Source organism: Mytilus galloprovincialis, chromosome 12, assembly GCF_965363235.1.
Source record: "Mytilus galloprovincialis chromosome 12, xbMytGall1.hap1.1, whole genome shotgun sequence".
Classification (NCBI taxonomy): Eukaryota; Metazoa; Mollusca; class Bivalvia; order Mytilida; family Mytilidae; genus Mytilus; species Mytilus galloprovincialis.
In genome coordinates, this window is record NC_134849.1 from 44318970 (window position 1) to 44338839 (window position 19870).

Below are 19870 nucleotides of genomic sequence, written 5' to 3' on the forward strand. Positions count from 1 at the left end.
AGATTTAATGTCATAGTCATACCATTACACTGTATATAGTTAGTCTATTACTTATAAGTATCTAAGAAGCAAACTTATTTACTAAAATTGACCATTGAATTAAAAAAAAAGGATAAAGGTCATCTGAACACTTCCAAACAATTATGTACTTCATTCAATGTAATATTGTTCCATATATAATATAATAGATGACCTATTGCTCATAGTATCTAAGAAACTACATATCAAACCACACTTACTCAAGAGCATGTGATACCATATCGTTTTGATCCCACAGGGATTTAGTGCTAAAAACTTAGCAAACAGGCTGTTTCACTTACTAAATAAAAAAAAATCCTTCAATGGCAATTTACAGATAAAACAAAACAAAAGAAAAGTTTCACTCAATAGACCATGACTGAGGGGGGGGAGGAAAAAATAATCTCAAATGACATTAGATGTGCCTATGCTTATACAACTGCATACAAAATATCATTTTCCATAAACTGACTTAATCATAAACTGATACATTATTGATCTGACGCTGCAGGAAACAACATACCTATATCTTGCTTTTTGACTCGATCAAGGTGAGACAAAAATAACTTGTTGAAAAAGTATTGTTTTTGTTTTTAGAACAAATATTCTAATTACTGCTCATTGAAATTTTAAATCCCTTTAATGATTGAAAGATTATTATCACATTTAACTATCTGGGTCATGTATTTTAAGTGTCATTTAAATGTTCACGTATTACCTGCAACAGGTATGGACATGTACTAATTAACTTCCTAGTAATGGTGGACATTTTCAAAACGGTGAAAGAAAAGAATTTTTCAACAGACAATACACACAGCTGTTGTTAATTTTGTCATAACAACACCAAGAGGTATTTTGTTGAAATCTTAACTATTCTATAAAATGTTTTGTTTGGTAAATTCAATGGAGAAGTGTTTCTTAAATTATAGATTACAAAAGACATGATTATGGCCTGTACTGCTTTTAGGTACCCATGCCTAATACCAAGAATAGACCCCTCATCTCAATGAAACTTAATTAAGCATCCTTAAATTTGTAATAATTTTGTCCTTGTTTGAACTTTCAACTTTTCGTATAATAAAGAAGTTATGTTCATTCATTTACCAAGTTTCATGTAGCTGGATCATCAACCAAAACTCTGATAAGTAGATTAAAAATGTTTAGTTCTCTCAAAGATTAAACAAAAATGCACACACTGAAATGTCACACTTATCAAGATTTAATGTCATAGTCATACCATTACACTGTATATAGTTAGTCTATTACTTATAAGTATCTAAGAAGCAAACTTATTTACTAAAATTGACCATTGAATTAAAAAAAAAGGATAAAGGTCATCTGAACACTTCCAAACAATTATGTACTTCATTCAATGTAATATTGTTCCATATATAATATAATAGATGACCTATTGCTCATAGTATCTAAGAAACTACATATCAAACCACACTTACTCAAGAGCATGTGATACCATATCGTTTTGATCCCACAGGGATTTAGTGCTAAAAACTTAGCAAACAGGCTGTTTCACTTACTAAATAAAAAAAAATCCTTCAATGGCAATTTACAGATAAAACAAAACAAAAGAAAAGTTTCACTCAATAGACCATGACTGAGGGGGGGGGGAGGAAAAAATAATCTCAAATGACATTAGATGTGCCTATGCTTATACAACTGCATACAAAATATCATTTTCCATAAACTGACTTAATCATAAACTGATACATTATTGATCTGACGCTGCAGGAAACAACATACCTATATCTTGCTTTTTGACTCGATCAAGGTGAGACAAAAATAACTTGTTGAAAAAGTATTGTTTTTGTTTTTAGAACAAATATTCTAATTACTGCTCATTGAAATTTTAAATCCCTTTAATGATTGAAAGATTATTATCACATTTAACTATCTGGGTCATGTATTTTAAGTGTCATTTAAATGTTCACGTATTACCTGCAACAGGTATGGACATGTACTAATTAACTTCCTAGTAATGGTGGACATTTTCAAAACGGTGAAAGAAAAGAATTTTTCAACAGACAATACACACAGCTGTTGTTAATTTTGTCATAACAACACCAAGAGGTATTTTGTTGAAATCTTAACTATTCTATAAAATGTTTTGTTTGGTAAATTCAATGGAGAAGTGTTTCTTAAATTATAGATTACAAAAGACATGATTATGGCCTGTACTGCTTTTAGGTACCCATGCCTAATACCAAGAATAGACCCCTCATCTCAATGAAACTTAATTAAGCATCCTTAAATTTGTAATAATTTTGTCCTTGTTTGAACTTTCAACTTTTCGTATAATAAAGAAGTTATGTTCATTCATTTACCAAGTTTCATGTAGCTGGATCATCAACCAAAACTCTGATAAGTAGATTAAAAATGTTTAGTTCTCTCAAAGATTAAACAAAAATGCACACACTGAAATGTCACACTTATCAAGATTTAATGTCATAGTCATACCATTACACTGTATATAGTTAGTCTATTACTTATAAGTATCTAAGAAGCAAACTTATTTACTAAAATTGACCATTGAATTAAAAAAAAAGGATAAAGGTCATCTGAACACTTCCAAACAATTATGTACTTCATTCAATGTAATATTGTTCCATATATAATATAATAGATGACCTATTGCTCATAGTATCTAAGAAACTACATATCAAACCACACTTACTCAAGAGCATGTGATACCATATCGTTTTGATCCCACAGGGATTTAGTGCTAAAAACTTAGCAAACAGGCTGTTTCACTTACTAAATAAAAAAAAATCCTTCAATGGCAATTTACAGATAAACCTACCCGAGGTCGAAATTTTAACTAATTTACTCTCTACATGTATTTAAGTCTTGAAAGGAGGATCGCAAACAAAAATTATACATGTAGTTATATTACTCATAATAAGTGAGTATTTCACTCTCCAGGTCTTCTTATGTCAGATATATTATTAAGGCTTGGTTCACCGTTATGAAATATCTGTTATCTATAATACTAAAATTACGAGGTCCAATTTGTCAGCCGTCATCACGTAAAAACGACGAATCAAAGAATTCAACTTTATATACAACTAAATTATAGTACAAAGGTGTAGATTAAAAATTACACCACTCCGAGCACTTTTGTTTTCCACGTAATTAATATTGCCAATAATTAGGAAGTTCCGTGTCGAGTCCGATACCGATACCAATAGTATAAACACCTGTTACCTATTACCTTATCTGTACGTTCCGCATCTGACAGACGCACCACCAAACGGTGTATTCAGGATTAATATGCTATATAAACGGGTCATAATCACAGGGTTGACACTACTAAATTGTCAAATTGTTACCTATTGTAGTATTTTAATCCGTAAGACTTTCTAAGATAACAATACGAATACTAAAAATCTGGACTAAAAAAAAGTTTCAATTTGTTAGCGGTCATGACGTAAAACAGCGAATCAAAGAATTCAACTTTATTTATAACTAATATAGGACAATGCTGTTGATTAAAAAATACTCCATTCCAGGACCTTTTGTTTTCCAAATATTTAATATTACCAATAATTGATAAGTTCCAGTTTGACGGGTTCAAACAGAAAGATTTGAAAGCAGAGAAAATTGTGTATCTTATAAACTGCATGACTTTATCAGATGACAGTACTAATACTAAGATAAGGCTTGTGCATAGTTATATACTTTAATTCAGTCACGGACCCGCGATATCACGGGTGTGTTCTAGTATAGATGATTTGGGATGTGTTCCTTGTGTCGTGACTACAATCCCTTTCCCTTTTCATGAATGTGACCTACCCAATTAGACTCTTTATCTTTATTTGTGACATTTTTACATTTTGTATCTGTTTGTATTGTTCAGGCATCATTATCAATTTTATAAAATGTGATGCCCCTGTCTTACAAGGGAGAGGTTTAGCACTATAAAACCTGGTTCAATCCACCATTTGCTACATTTGAAAATGCCTATACCAAGTCATGAATATGACAATTCTTGTCCATTCGTCTTTGATGTGATTTGTCATTTGATTTTGCCATGTGATTAAGGACTTTCCTATTTGATTTTCCTCTGAGATCAGTATTTTGGTGATTTTACTTTTTTTCTACAAATAATTTACCACTGCTGCCATGATTGGTATACCTATGTCTCTATACTTTTGTTGCAGGGGAGACAAATTAGCAACTGTTCTATTATATCCCTCGCCTATGACTCTCAATTTATTCTTTTGAAAATTTTACACCCTTCTTTTTGCACCATGGGAAACTTATTTAATTAATTACAACATTGGACACAATATCATGTCTTAAAATGAACAAGACTAAGTTCCAACCAATAAGTCTAATAAGTTGTCAATTTCTAATTTACAAGTCTTGCAAATCTTCATATACGAGATCTCATACAGAGTGATATGTGTAAAAGAGGGACGAAAGATACCAGAGGGACAGTCAAATTCATAAATCGAAAATATACTGACAATGCCAATGAAAAAAAACAAACATGCAGACAAACAATAGTACACATGCCACAACATAGAAAACTAAAGAATAAGCAACACAAACCCCAAGCGTAAGCTATGTGTATACAGCACTAAATAATAAGTTTCAACATTCAAACTTATGATCGATATGATATGGAATTGGTTAAACAGAAACATAGTGATATACATTTACTTTCATGGGTGTTAATTTTTGTGGATTACTGAAAACTTGCATTTTCGTGGAATTTTGATTTTGTGGATTTGCCAATCTCTGTATACAAAGCCTATTGACAATATGTTATTCGTTGAACATTTGAATTCGTGTTTCACCTATACCTACAAAACCCACGAAAATTGGTATTTAACAAATAATAATGAATCCACAGTACATTACAGTGTATTTGGTCATGATTTCTATATTAAGTATATTCATCTATGAACAAGAAACTGTGATATATACAAATAATAAGCCTTTTTGTGGTGTGATTAACAATGAGACCACTATAAACAAAAGGCAAAGTGACATAGGTGTAAGCAGATATAAATATAAATTCTACCACTGTATCGAGTGTGACTATATTTTTCTCCTTGGGACAGTTAAATTTTCAAATTTAAACCACAAGGCTCGCTGAGCGTTTAAAATATTTAAAATCTAGATCGAGAGTATATAAATACAACACAAAATTTGGTGGTAGAATCTGTTTCTCTAATGATTTTTAAACAGTATCATATGCTGGCAAAAAGATGCGTTCACTCTATGGCATGGTCCCCTTTTTCATACCGTCACAATAGGACATTCAGAGGAAAGCAAGAAGATTCATCGTCATAATTGAATTTTTACCAATGAAGAACTGATTTCAAAGACAAACAAACCACAGGTTAATTAAACAAAAATAATCAACATGTAAAAAACAGATAAATTGTGTAAAAATTAGAGGAATAAAAGTAAGGCTTTCAACACCAAACAAAACCTACTGTATCAAAAGTAAGCTATTTAAGTCCCTGACATGAAAAAATGTAAAAGATTTCAAACAAGAAAACAAACAGCATAATTTATCTTGTATATGTTCAGGTCATGGCGTCCAATAAACCTATACCATGTGGACCTTGTCAAGAAGGAAAGGTAAATAATGAAGCTGACATCTGGTGTAACAACTGTGAAGAAGGATTATGCTCTACATGTTCCAGTCATCACAAACGATCCAGAGGAACACGTAATCATAAGACTATTGATATTAAAAGCTATAAACAATCCATTCCTGCTGTTACGGCTGAGTGTGACAAACATGGTCAACAGCTCAACTTGTACTGCACCAGTCATTTAATGCCTTGCTGTGATGAATGTATTTCAACTAGTCATTCAAAATGTACTGGAATAAAAAGTTTAGCTGATGTTGTGGAGAAAACAAAAATTGAAAAGTCCACACAGTCTATAGAAAAACAAATTGACTCCATCAAACATTTTCTAGATAATCTTATTGAAAACAAATCTGTAAACATTAGCAGTGGTGAACAAGAAATCAAAAACATAAAAAAACTTATTGTTAATATTCGCGAGAAAATAAATAATTATTTAATCAATTTGGAAAAGAAGTTATGCAAGGAAGCAGACACCATCTTGAATCAAGAAAAATCTAAAGCAACAGATTTCATGGCTGAAATTAATGAAAAACAGAAAAAAATAAAGGAAATGCAAGACCACTTACACACAGTCATATCTAACAGTTCAAAACTGCAATCATTTCTAGAAGTACATCAGATTGAACAACAAGTACACCAATGTCAACGATATGTTGAAGATCTTGAAAATGATGACCGGGCGAAAGAATTTTACATCAAAATGAAGCAAAATGACGAAATAGAAATAATACTCAGCAAAGTAGAATCATTGGAAACTCTTGGAGAAGTATTGGTTGTTAAAACTGATAAAGACTTATCGGTAAATAGAGATACAAGTGTGAAGCGGGAAGCCCAAGTAGAATCAAGAGAACAATCCAACATAAACAACATGACAATGAATATTGAGACAAAGATGGAGATCAATATAATGAAACTTATTAGTGACATGATTTGTCTGATGGATGGAAGAGTTATAGTAGTGGAGGAATGTGGTAAAGTTAACCTACTTACTTCAAATGGCAAACTTGAGAAACAGGTTCCTATATCTGGTGATGCTCTTAGTGTCACACAAATCAATCAGAACACTATTGCCATAACTTATCCTTCTGAGAAAACCATTAAGATTTTCAATATGGACAATGAAACAGTTACCAAAGTTATCACATTACACAAAGATTGTTATGGTTTAGCATTCTCTAATAATTCTCTGGTTGTAGGTTTGAACCGTGATGAAATCTGTATGCTAGACTTAGAAGGAAATACACTGAAATCAATACAAGTCCAGAGTAAATCATCCTTACCGTTTCACCTTGTTAACTGTAATGACAGAATAATCTATAGTGACTATGTTGGAAATGCAGTATACTGTGTGGATGGATCAGGTAAACAGATCTGGGACTATAAAGAGGATTTAAAAGGACCAAGGGGACTTTGTACAGATACTTATGGCAACATAATTGTTGCAGACTCTTCCTCTAGTAGAATAATAGTAATATCAAAAGATGGACAGAATAGTAAAGTACTGATAAATGAAGAGGAAGGACTAGAGAATCCTCGGTGTATTTGTTTAAAACATAATGAGTCTTCAGGTTATATTTGTGATTTATTTGGAAGATACTTAGCAAAATTAAATTTATCTTCTGGATAAAATATGGACTGAGCAGTCAAATGATCATGTACTACAACAAACTACATATATTCATTAACCGTAGATACATGATCACAAAAAAGTTGTAGAATATTTAGAATCCAGAGAGGGATATCGACTTATAAGCAAGATTCAGTGACCAGATGAAAAATTCAAGCCAGAGAGAGGTGGTCAGATGTGAATTTTCTGAGTAAAACTATATTTAAAACTGTAAATAAAAGTTTTTGTCGAAATAAATATCAACTACAATACTGTCTTTGTGAAATGTAAGAAAGATAAGGTATGTAATTTTTCTAACTCAACTTTGGATCATTTATTGATTTTCTTATAAGAATCATTTACCACTGAGATGGCAGGTTTTATTTTGTTTCAGTACTTTAAAATTGCATTCAATTGCCAAAAGTCTTTTAACGATGGAGAATTTCGCAATATTTAAACAAATTCTTTTGATCTTTTAATCTTAAGAAGGAGTGCAGTTTTCTCATAACATTTCTTTTCTTCAATTAAAAAATTTTGGAATGATAGGGAAAATAATCTTCAAAGGAACATTGTAGTATTATTTTTTTTATTGCAGCTTAATTATTTAAAAAAACCAGGACTTTTTTAACAACAAAAACTAAATAATAATTTTTAACTTGAATTAGAGTTTATATTCATTGAGAAATAATAATTTTCTGCATTCAGATATATCAGTACATTTGCCCTTCCCTGTCCCAAGTTAAGGGAGGGTTGAGGGCTCACAAAGATGCCTGTTACTCAGTGATTGTCATTTGTTCATGTTTGTCATATATATTTTTTCTTAAAATTGGTTTGTTACAAATTAGGCTGTAATTTTTCACATCATGGCTTTATAGATAGCCAACTGCATGGTAGTACATTGTTGAAAGCCTTACATTTGCCTATACTTACTTACATCCACTTCATCTGATATTTGGGAGAGTTGTCTCATTGGCAATCATACCACATCTCTTTTTTTTTTGTACTGTTAAATAGCAATATGATGTGAACTAAATACTTAAATTTGATTGCAGAAAATTCCCAGGAATAAGAATTATGCAATAGTTTTATAGTTTCCAAGCAAATTTATGATATTGTAATTTAAATTAACCTATTTTTTTTTTTACTTATATTAAATGATTATATATATAGCACTGATTTTCAAGTTAAATAGATTACCTATTATGTATTTTTTCTTTCATTTGGTAAAAAATAATCATTTTATTCATTAATCATTCATCTTCAAGAAATAATTTACAGAATAATTTTAAGAATTTAGAATCTGCACCATTGCAAGATCCAAAGTGATGACATTGATCTAGCATGGCTGAATACAAAATCTCCATCAGTCCAGTGAGACAAACACCCGAATGTATGAATGGTGATTTGGATACACAGTTAAATTCTGTAATTAAATGAGTTATTTTTCATGAGGGGAGGGGATTTCAGTATTCCATGGCTGAAAATTGACATAGGGGTTGCAAAATAAATTGTGAAATTTAAAAATAAAAACAATCATAGCTATTTTACGAAATTTTCCTTTCATCTTATTGACTGATAATTTCCTTTCTCAGCACAGTAGAGTAATATGAGTTTTTTTTATGCTAGAAACTAAGGGCACACATGCTTGTTGTCAATGAAATTAACAACGTCGTCATAGGTAAAATAGGGATACACAGATTACCATTTGTCATCTGAACTTGATTGCTTTTCTCACTTTCCCTGTACCGGCTCAAGCGAGAAAATCAATCTTGATGAGATAATCAACAATAATCTTTAAATTTCTAAACAACCAATGACACTAAATCACAAGTGAGTAACCTGAAATAATTAGAATTTTTCTTGGTTTGAAAATAGCATTACCTTTGCCCGTCTATTGTGCAGATAGATATTCCCCAATCATCAGGGCTGTATCTGGCCAGCTGTGGTATATAATTGGCTACCTGTTAAAATATTTTACATTTTTCAGAGTTTTGTTTTTCAATTACAAATATATTACTGTAAATTCAGAAATTATTGTGATGTTTTTATTAATACAAATAAAATGTGACAGGGGTATCATCGCAATAATTAAAACTAGCCTTCTGAAACTTTTAGATGAATCAAACAGGATTTTTCTGAATATTGCAAAAATTAAAATCGCATTTTAGTCTAAAATAACAAATTCAAGACTAAAATCGCAATTATAAATGCAGCCAATTTCTGTATGTGCCTGTCCAAAGTCAGGAGCTTGTAATTCAGCAGTTAACACTATGCATATCATATGTGTTTTTCATTAATTGTTTTGTCAATAAATCAGGTCATTAAGTTTTACAGTTGAATTGCTTTACATCTGTTATTCAGGGATCTTTTAAGGCTTACTAATTATGCAGTATGGGTTTTGTTCATTGATGAAGGCTGTTACTCTTAGCTACCCAATAAAGATTTTCTATTTTTTGTCTAAACATAGGGAATATAAATTTAAATTACGGCTAACCATTTTTTCTTTGTCTAGCTGTAATTGAAAATAATATGCATAAAATATTTTTGTATATGCATTAGTCATAATTATAAACATTATTAAAAATAAATGTTCATTTATATAAAAATTGAAATTTTAAAACCTATATCTATAAATAGCTAGATTTAAATCAAGTCAGAAAACACATTTCTATTGTGACAAAATAGAAAAGGTGTGCTGTAAAAGAAAGCAAGTTTAAACTTTAAAAAAAGAAGTTAAGAATCATGGTAAGACTTATTTGCATAAAGCCGAATTTCAGAATTTCTATAACGTTATCCAAATCAAGGTTATCTTAATGTTAGATGTATACAGAATCAGTTTTAGGCTTGATATTTGTATGAATATATTGGCATACTGGTAACACGATTTTAATCCTGAAGTTAAGTAGAAGAAATCTTAATGTTATCAGCTAAACTATGAAAATGAATATATTGCTTTATTCCTTATATATTTTGCTGTGCCACCTGACAGAATAAAAATCATTTCATCACAAGTTGAGATTGATTGTCTCCCCTTATTTTGTTTTAATCATCAGTTGTAAGTTATTAATCATCAATTATGGACCTTTGACGAGGTCAATTTGTTATATATATGTATATGGACTGGTTCAGATTACATGTATATTGACTGAGTGAAAGTCCTTAATTTATATATTACATATATGTAAATAATATATAAGGAATATGGAGTTCAATGTTTTTTTTTAGGTTTATATTCTTAAAAATTTTATTTTGCTTGTTGTTTAAGCTTTCTTGTATTCTTAGTGTCAGCATTCAACATAAAATTCTTGATATCTCCTTCGGATAAACTTAAAAATATTCTTAACAAATCATCTTCTGCGGCGCTTCCTCCATGTTTATTATATGTGACGTCATTAATTTCATATTTTTTTTAATATTGACAATCAATATACATATAAATAGAAACATAGTATCAATATACATAAAAATAGAAACAAGGCTTTGGATGCATAAAATAACCTTTGAATTATTTTAAAAATCGTAAAATCCAATGAAAACAGGAGAATGCTACACATAATGTAATATTCTAGTATATTTAGTGTGTAGTGCATTTTAATTTAAGATTCATACAAAAAACTATATTTTTCATAGCACTAAATAACTTATCACCCTTTTAGTAGGATTTATACCTTACAAGACACTTATGAATAAAAGTTTAATTATCTACCCTTAAATTGACATGTATTATTTTTCAAAGAATTATTTATCTTATGAATAATATCTTAACGACTTAACAAATTATAGAATGACGGTCCTAGCTTATCCAACACTTGATACAGAAGCTGTAGTGCCTCCCTTATTTGTTGTTTATTTATGTAAAATTCAGATTCTATATTATCTACCCTTCATTTTAACATGATTAATTTTGCAAGGTGTGTTTTTTGTTTGTTTGTTGTAGATAGTTTTTGTTTTTAGTATATTTTTATATTGAGGAATATAAATTAGTTTAAATACCATATGCATATAACTGGTTATTTTCGTGGGGTGCAAATTTTCGCTTATTTTTGTGAATAGAACAAAATCGCCAAAATAAATTATGCCAATTTAAAACGACACATGCAAAAGTAGTGATAAAAGTTTTGATTCCGCCGAAATATTTCTTATACCCTATTCAATGATAATTGTGAAATTTTACACTCACGAAAATTACATGCTATACGATATCAAAAGAATCCTTTCCATTTGTTTTTCTTTTAAATCAATCACAATAACTAACAATAATATTATCAAAATATTTTTTAATGAGAATTAATTATTAATGACAACACAAAACTAGAGGCTCTAAAGAGCCTGTGTCGCTCACCTTGGTCTATGTGAATATTAAACAATGGACACAGATGGATTCATGACAAAATTGTGTTTTGGTGATGGTGATGTGTTTGTAGATCTTACTTTACTAAACATTCTTGCTGCTTACAATTATCCATATCTATAACAGTACTTTCTGTGGAAAATGTTATTGAAAATCTTCAAATTTTAAGAAAATTGTTAAAAATTTACTATGAAGGGCAATAACTCCTTAGGGGGTCAATTGACTATTTTGGTCATACTGACTTATTTTTAGTTCTTACTTTGCTGTACATTATTGCTGTTTACAGTTTATCTCTATCTATAATAATATTCAAGATCATAACAAAAAAACAGCAAAATTTCCTCAAAATTACCAGTTCAGGGGCAGCAACCTAACAACCAATTATCCGATTCATCTGAAAATTCCAGGGCAGATAGATCGTGACCTGATCAACAATTTTACTTGCCATCAGATTTGCTCTTAATGCTTTGGTTTTTGAGTTATAAGCCAAAAACTGCATTTTACCCCCATGTTCTATTTTTAGCCATGGCGGCCATTTTGGTTTGTTGGCCGAGTTACAGGACACATTTTTTTAACTAGATACCCCAATGATGATTATGGCCAAGTTTGGTTAAATTTGGCCTAGTAGTTTCAGAGGAGAAGATTTTTCTAAAAGATTACTAAGATTTACGAAAAATGGTTAAAAATTGACTATAAAGGGCAATAACTCCTAAAGTGGTCAACTGACCATTTTGGTCATGTTAACTTATTTGTAGATCTTACTTTGCTGAACATTATTGCTGTTTACAGTTTATCTCTATCTATAATAATATTCAAGATAATAACCAAAAACAGCAAAATTTCCTTAAAATTACCATTTCAGGGGCAGCAACCCAACAACAGAATGTCCGATTCATCTGAAAATTTCAGGGCAGATAGATCTTGACCTGATAAACAATTTTACCCCTTCAGATTTTACTCTAAATGCTTTGGTTTTTGAGTTATAAGCCAAAAACTACATTTTACCCCTATGTTCTTTTTTTAGCCATGGCGGCCATCTTGGTTGGTTGGCCGGGTCACCGGACACATATTTTAAGCTAGATACCCCAATGATGATTATGGCCAAGTTTGGTTTAATTTGGCCCAGTAGTTTCAGAGGAGAAGATTTTTGTAAAAGATGACTAAGATTTACAAATCAAAGAGCAGAATGCTCTGAGGGATACGATTGCCATAGTTTTCATTGACACATGTATAGCAGTTCTGCCAACTTTTCATTAAGCAAATGCGTGAGATTTGGCCAAAATTTAAAAGATCAAAGAGGAAAAAATAGATCCAAGGATACTGCCGCAAAAAAGCATGAACATGCGTGAGTCTTTTTTTTTGGCAGCCCTGGTACAGCTGGATAGTATTATTTGTTTTCAAAACTAATTCAACTGCACATGCAAAATGTAATAATCAGAATAGTCACTCAACTTTAAAAATGGCCAATCCCGGATACAATACCATACAAGTGTATGAGCAACGTACTTATTGTGTTTTATTTTTGTACTATCAATTCCAAGTTTACTTTCCACAACAGTCACTGAGAATGAGAGAAGGTGTTTAACTTCGTATCTTATCACCGTTAATTCTAGGAGGAATACCATTTCTAACTCTTTAATTATTAATTTCCTTTGGGTCAGTGGGCATGACTCCTTTCCGTACACACTCCTCTGTTTAAGGTGACTTCCGACACTAAGGGAAGTAACTCCATCTTACTGGTTACCAATTAAACGTTTCGTTTTTTCTCCCTTATAAAACTACACAGCGGGAACAGTCTGTCGTCTGGTAAACAACTTCTTCACAATGACGTTTCGTTCGCGAAATCGTGGAAAGTTTACCAACAAAGTAAGTTACTTTAGATCATCCTTTTTGAAAAAAAGAAACATTGTTAAAACAGAAAATTCAGAACACGAGTATGCAAAGAAAGACGACGAGTTAGACACCATATCAATGTTCGCCGATATCGATATTGGAGCAGACGTTATTGTACCATCAGATCCGTCTCACAATGACAGCTGGAAGGAGGGGAGGCGTGTTATTGAACTGTTTGAGCTAGCTCAAAATTTGATGTGCCAATTATGTAATTGCCCTTTGAACCTTATTGACACTGTGAGTGAGAGAAAATATGGTCTTGGGAGTGTTCTAACCATTCCTTGTGGGAGTTGTACCGCCTGTAATAGTGTGGAAACAGGGAAGAGGAACTCAAATGGAGCTTTTGTAGTGAATTCAAAGGCAGCTATTGGTAAGAAGTTTGATTAATCATATTTTATGTTTTGTAAAAGCTATCTACTGGCATAGAAGTATGTTCCTTTAGGATAAGGGGAACTGTCCTCACTTCTATGTTTACTTTCTTTCTTTAGCCCAAACTTGTGGTCTCAACAGTAATAGGTGCTTAAAACTACTTTTTCTAGGAGCCGTGCTGCCGAAATTTTTTACATGTTTGGACCCCTTTTATCAAGGGCAGCACATGATTGAATCATATATTAAGATAGATTGATTATCAGTTTCACTATAGTCAAAATGCAGTCGTAGGAAAGTGTCGCAGTAAAAAATTAATCAGAATAGTCTTTCAAAACATAACTACTCGAAATCGTTTTACGTATGAAATGTGTATGAAAAAACAGGTCAATCATGAGTGATTCATATATAAAATACTTTACAAACATGAAATTTAACATAAAACTGATCACAATGTTGGATGATTTTTCAAGAGATGTGTTCTGCAGGTTCACGGTATTAATACTTTTAATATACACATAATACATATATTGGCCTTCTTTTACTTTTAGTTCAGTAAAGCTCTTTATGAGCTGGGACCCCTTAAATTAAAAGGAGGCCTTAATGTATGTATTATACACATGCAGACAAAATTATTTTCAGATACTCTAAATTGGTACAGGCAGACAATTGTCATAGGGTTAAAGTTATTTTGATAAAATTCTAGAAAAGATATTTAAAATGAACAAGAAGAGTGTATGAAGTAACCCTGTTAACATGAATAAAATTATTTGTTATCAGGATTTGAGGTAAAAAATTGATTAATACTGAGACAAAGTAAGTTACTCCAGCCGTGTGACCTACATGTACTTTTTGTTGGGTCTGATAAAAAATAATAACGGGGAATAAATTTTACATTTTCAGGTATGATACATGCCGGAATGGGGGCAACACATGTTAACAACTTCCTGGCTGGTTTGAATGTGCCTCCTGTTCATTCATCAACAATAAGAAAGAAGGAGAAAGAAATTGGAAAGAAGATACAGGAGGTTGCTGCAGAATCTTGTAAATCTGTACAAATCAAAGAAAAAGATTTGAGCAATGGGAAGGTAAAATTAATATATAATTCACTTGTTTTATGCTTGTCACGTTGTGCTAGATCAACTTTGTGGTCATATAAATTTGGGGGATTTATCTACATTCTCATCTCAGTGTATACAATAAACTTTTGAATCTACAGACCAAAAGCTAAAATTTTAGTTAGATTCTGGTGCCTAGATGATATTAGTTACACAGTGTGCAATTGTCCTAATACAAGAATTTATCGGGTCAATAAAATTCATATTGGGTGACGAATTTATCCTGATTTTGTGATATTACATATTATTATATTCAAATTCAATATAAGGACAATATCAATCAAATTATTTAAGATATTTAATCTGAAACTAAAAAAAAATAATATTAGGGATATTAGAACAACTGAAATTTTTTATTAGGACAATGGTATAAGGGAAAGATAATTCCAATTGACGTAATAAAAAATTGTACTGAAACTTATAAGGACAATATCAGCCAATCAAATTGCGAGAAATTACTATAATTCAGGATAATATGATTTATACAGGCAAGACAGCAATTTTTCATGCCTAGGCTGCTTGGTCTGTGATAGTGTGTTACTTTTACTATTTATAACTACTATGAATATGCATACATACTGTGCCTGTACAAAATGGGCAAAAAAAGGGTTCATATTTTTACTCTCAGATTGCAGAAGTCAGTACATTATATTGCACAGTGCGGCCTTCAAAAATGAGCAAAGCCCATACTGCATAGTCAGCTATAATAGGCCCCGATAAGACAATGTAAAACAATTCAAACGCGAAAACTGACGGCCTTATTTATGTAAAAAAATGAACGAAAAACAAATATGTAACACATAAACAGAGCCTTGCATTAGAATTAACTTGTTCCTAATTGTCATGAATTTTATATTCCAAGAATTTTGGGAATTTTGAAAGTTAAATCAATTTATCTTTTTTCATATTCTGTTAGGTAGAAGCAAGTTTTGATGGAGGCTGGCAAAAGCGTGGCACAGGATGGCAGTATGACAGTAATACAGGTATATAGTAGAAATGAGTTTCATTTTTAGCTCACCTGGCCGAAAGGCAAAGTGAGCTTTTCTCATCACTTGGCGTCCGGCGTCGTCGTCCGTCGTCGTCGTCCTGCGTTAACTTCTACTCTGAAACTACTGGGCCAAATTTAGCCGAACTTGGCCACAATCATCATTGGGGTATCTAGTTTAAAAAATGTGTCCGGTGCCCTGCCCAACCAACCAAGATGGCCGCCATGACTAAAAATAGAACATAGGGGTAAAATGCAGTTTTTGGCTTAAAACTCAAAAACCAAAGCATTTAGAGCAAATCTGACATGGGGTTAATACTGTTCATCAGGTCAAGATCTATCTGCCCTGAAATTGTCAGATGAATCGGACATTTCGTTGTTGGGTTGCTGCCCCTGAAATGGTAATTTTAAGGAAATTTTGCTGTTTTTGGTTATTATCTTGAACATTATTATAGATAGAGATAAACTGTAAACAGCAATAATGTTCAGCAAAGTAAGATCTATAAATAAGTCAACATGACCGAAATGGTCAGTTGACCACTTTTGGAGTTATTGCCCTTTTTAGTCAATTTTTAACCATTTTTCGTAAATCTTAGTAATCTTTTAGAAAAATCTTCTCCTCTGAAACTACTGGGCCAAATTTAACCAAACTTGGCCACAATCATCATTGGGGTATCTAGTTTAAAAAATGTGTCCGGTGCCCCGCCCAACCAACCAAGATGGCCGCCATGGCTAAAAATAGAACATAGGGGTAAAATGTAGTTTTTGGCTTATAACTCAAAAACCAAAGCATTTAGAGCAAATCTGACAGTGGTAAACTTGTTTATCAGGTCAAAATTTATCTGCCCTGAAATTTTCAGATGAATCGGACATTCCCGTTGTTGGGTTGCTGCCCCATAAATGGTAATTTTAAGGAAATTTTGCTGTTTTTGGTTATTATCTTGAACATTATTATAGATAGAGATAAACTGTAAACAGCAATAATGTTCAGCAAAGTAAGATCTACAAACAAGTCAACATGACCAAAATGGTCAGTTGACCACTTTAGGAGTTATTGCCCTTTATAGTCAATTTTTAACCATTTTTCGTAAATCTTAGTAATCTTTTAGAAAAATCTTCTCCTCTGAAACTACTGGGCCAAATTTAACCAAACTTAGCCATAATCATCATTGGGGTATCTAGTTAAAAAATGTGTCCGGTAACTCGGCCAACCAACCAAGATGGCCGCCATGGCTTAAAATAGAACATAGGGGTAAAATGCAGTTTTTGGCTTATAACTCAAAAACCAAAGCTTTAAGAGCAAATCTGACAGGAAGTAAAATTGTTGATCAGGTCAAGATCTATCTGCCCTGGAATTTTCAGATGAATCGGATAATCGGTTGTTAGGTTGCTGTCCCTGAATTGGTAATTTTGAGGAAATTTTGCTGTTTTTTTGTTATTATCTTGAATATTATTATAGATAGAGATAAACTGTAAACAACAATAATGTACAGCAAAGTAAGAACTAAAAATAAGTCAGTATGACCAAAATAGTCAATTGACCCCCTAAGGAGTTATTGCCCTTCATAGTCAATTTTTAACAATTTCTTAAAATTTGAAGATTTTCAATAACATTTTCCACAGAAAGTACTGTTATAGATAGAGATAATTGTAAGCAGCAAGAATGTTTAGTAAAGTAAGATCTACAAACACATCACCATCACCAAAACACAATTTTGTCATGAATCCATCTGTGTCCATTGTTTAATATTCACATAGACCAAGGTGAGCGACACAGGCTCTTTAGAGCCTCTAGTTATGCTATGGGATCATATTTATGTGTGATTTCATATTTATGCTAAGGGATCTGATCACATACACATTTATGTGTCGCTTCATATTTATGCTTGGATATAACATATATATGTGGTTTCATTTATATGCTTGTACATCACATGCTTGGAAATCACATAAATGTGTGGTTTCATATTTATGCTAGCGGATCACATATATATATGTGTAGTTTCATACAGTTATGCTTGTAAATCACATATATGTATGGTTTCTTATTTATGTTCGATAATCACAAAAATGTGTGGTTTCATATTTACTCCTTTACATAAGAAAATTAGTTTCAATTTTTTGTTCCCATTCTCTAATATAAAAAAAAGATGTGGTATGATTGCCAATGAGACAACTATCCACAAAAGACCAAAATGACACAGACATTAACAACTATAGGTCACCGTACGGCCTTCAACAATGAGCAAAGCCCATACCGCATAGTCAGCTATAATAGGCCCGATAAGACAATGTAAAACAATTCAAACGAGAAAACTAACGGCCTTATTTATGTAAAAAAATGAACGAAAAACAAATATGTAACACATCAAACAAACGACAACCACTGAATTACAGGCTCCTGACTTTGGACAGGCACATACATAAATAATGTGGCGGGGTTAAACATGTTAAACATGGTTAAACATGTTAACTAACTTTAGTTAGCTCAACTGCTATGAAATTGATACACAATACTTTTTACCACAAAATACAGATCAATTATGAATTTTTAGGGTGTCACTTTAACTGTTCTAGAGTTTTGCAACTTTGATTATGAAAAATATTGCTGAATGTTTTGTTTCCATTCTGTAACTTTAGTTTGTCTAGTAACAGTACCAAACCCTATGAAACTTGTACAAATGCTTATTAAAACACAATACAAATCAAGATTATTTTTTGTGTATATGAGTTCCTTGCAACTTGTATATGTCTGTCAGGTAGGGTTCACATTAAAAAAAACTGAATGAAGGTGAATTTATTTAACACTGTTGTCAAAACTTCATTCCATTAATAAATTAAGAAAAGTTCTTATTCTCTGTTATATTTTTATTTGATGGACATGCTAGTATGATAGGCTTAAAAACAGGCAAGGTAATGGACTATGCATACAGAAGTAGAAGCTGCAGAGTTTGTGAGGTTCATGAGGAGAGAAAGGAAACTGTCTCTGCTCATGATTGTTGCCGAAATTGGAAGGGTACCAGCAAAGGAATGGAACCAGACATGGCTGTGGAAATGACACACAAACTAAATGACTCAGGGTGCCAAATAAAGGTTCTTCATGCAGATAATGATTCCACTACCACCTCAAGGCTCAAAGTCCACTTTGAAGACCTAGAAAAGAAAGATGATCAAAACCACGTAAAAAAGGGATTCTCTAAAAAATTATACGAGCTTTCAAAGAAGTACAAGGAACTGAAACATCCTGATGTCATCCCTTATCTTGTCAGATGTTTCATGTATGCCATCAAGGAGAATGAAGGATCAACAGATGATTTGAGAAAGGGTTTACACAGATTAGTTCCCCATGTTTCAGGAGACCACTCTCTATGCACAGATATTGAATGGTGTACCTACAAAGATGACCCTGTAAATTTTAAGTAAGAAACTTTTTATTTAACTAATGTGATTAACATAATGCTATTTCTAATTATCATCAAAATTTTGCATTCTTTCAATGAACACTTTTCCTGACTGGAAGTATGTGCACTATAACTCTTCTACTTCTCTGAAACCCTTCACCAGAATATTTTGAATATTTTCATTTATGGAGATTTGCATTGAAAAGAGAGATAACTCTTGCAAAAAAAGCAGAAAATAAAAATTGATACAAAATTATAAATTTACCGCTTCTATTCATTAGATTGTATTGATTTTTGATTTTTTAGTTGTCTTTAGAGTATAAGAAACAAATCTTAAGGTGTTTTCATATCTTTTATCAAGCTATAATCTAGATTTCGTAATTAATTAGTTGACCATTTATTGAATTTTTCAACATGTCAAGGTAAAGAATCTCAAATTTAATAAAAATAATTAAGTATTTATTCTTCTTTTTGTGGTTTAAAGTTTCTTTAGATAAGTAAGTTG

The 19870-nt window shown here is 31.7% G+C and overlaps 2 protein-coding genes and 1 long non-coding RNA gene across 3 annotated transcripts in view; 2 read left to right on the forward strand and 1 right to left on the reverse strand.

The window, feature by feature from the left end:
* LOC143053874 (glutaminase kidney isoform, mitochondrial-like) overlaps window positions 1–19870 on the reverse strand; it is a 40191-nt gene that overhangs the window by 8452 nt on the left and 11869 nt on the right. The window contains exon 4 of the mRNA XM_076226664.1: window positions 9133–9212. Coding sequence (XP_076082779.1) covers window positions 9133–9212 — 80 coding nt within the window. The remainder of the gene's footprint in view (window positions 1–9132; window positions 9213–19870) is intronic.
* Window positions 1948–11189, forward strand: LOC143053870 (uncharacterized). Its single transcript, XM_076226661.1, has 2 exons — window positions 1948–2103; window positions 5578–11189. The coding sequence occupies exon 2, from the start codon at window positions 5581–5583 to the stop codon at window positions 7270–7272; it is 1692 nt and encodes a 563-aa protein (XP_076082776.1). The 5' UTR covers window positions 1948–2103; window positions 5578–5580; the 3' UTR covers window positions 7273–11189.
* Window positions 13326–15963, forward strand: LOC143055316 (uncharacterized). The gene is made up of 3 exons (XR_012971983.1): window positions 13326–13865; window positions 14765–14949; window positions 15896–15963. It is a non-coding gene; the product is annotated as an uncharacterized LOC143055316 (long non-coding RNA).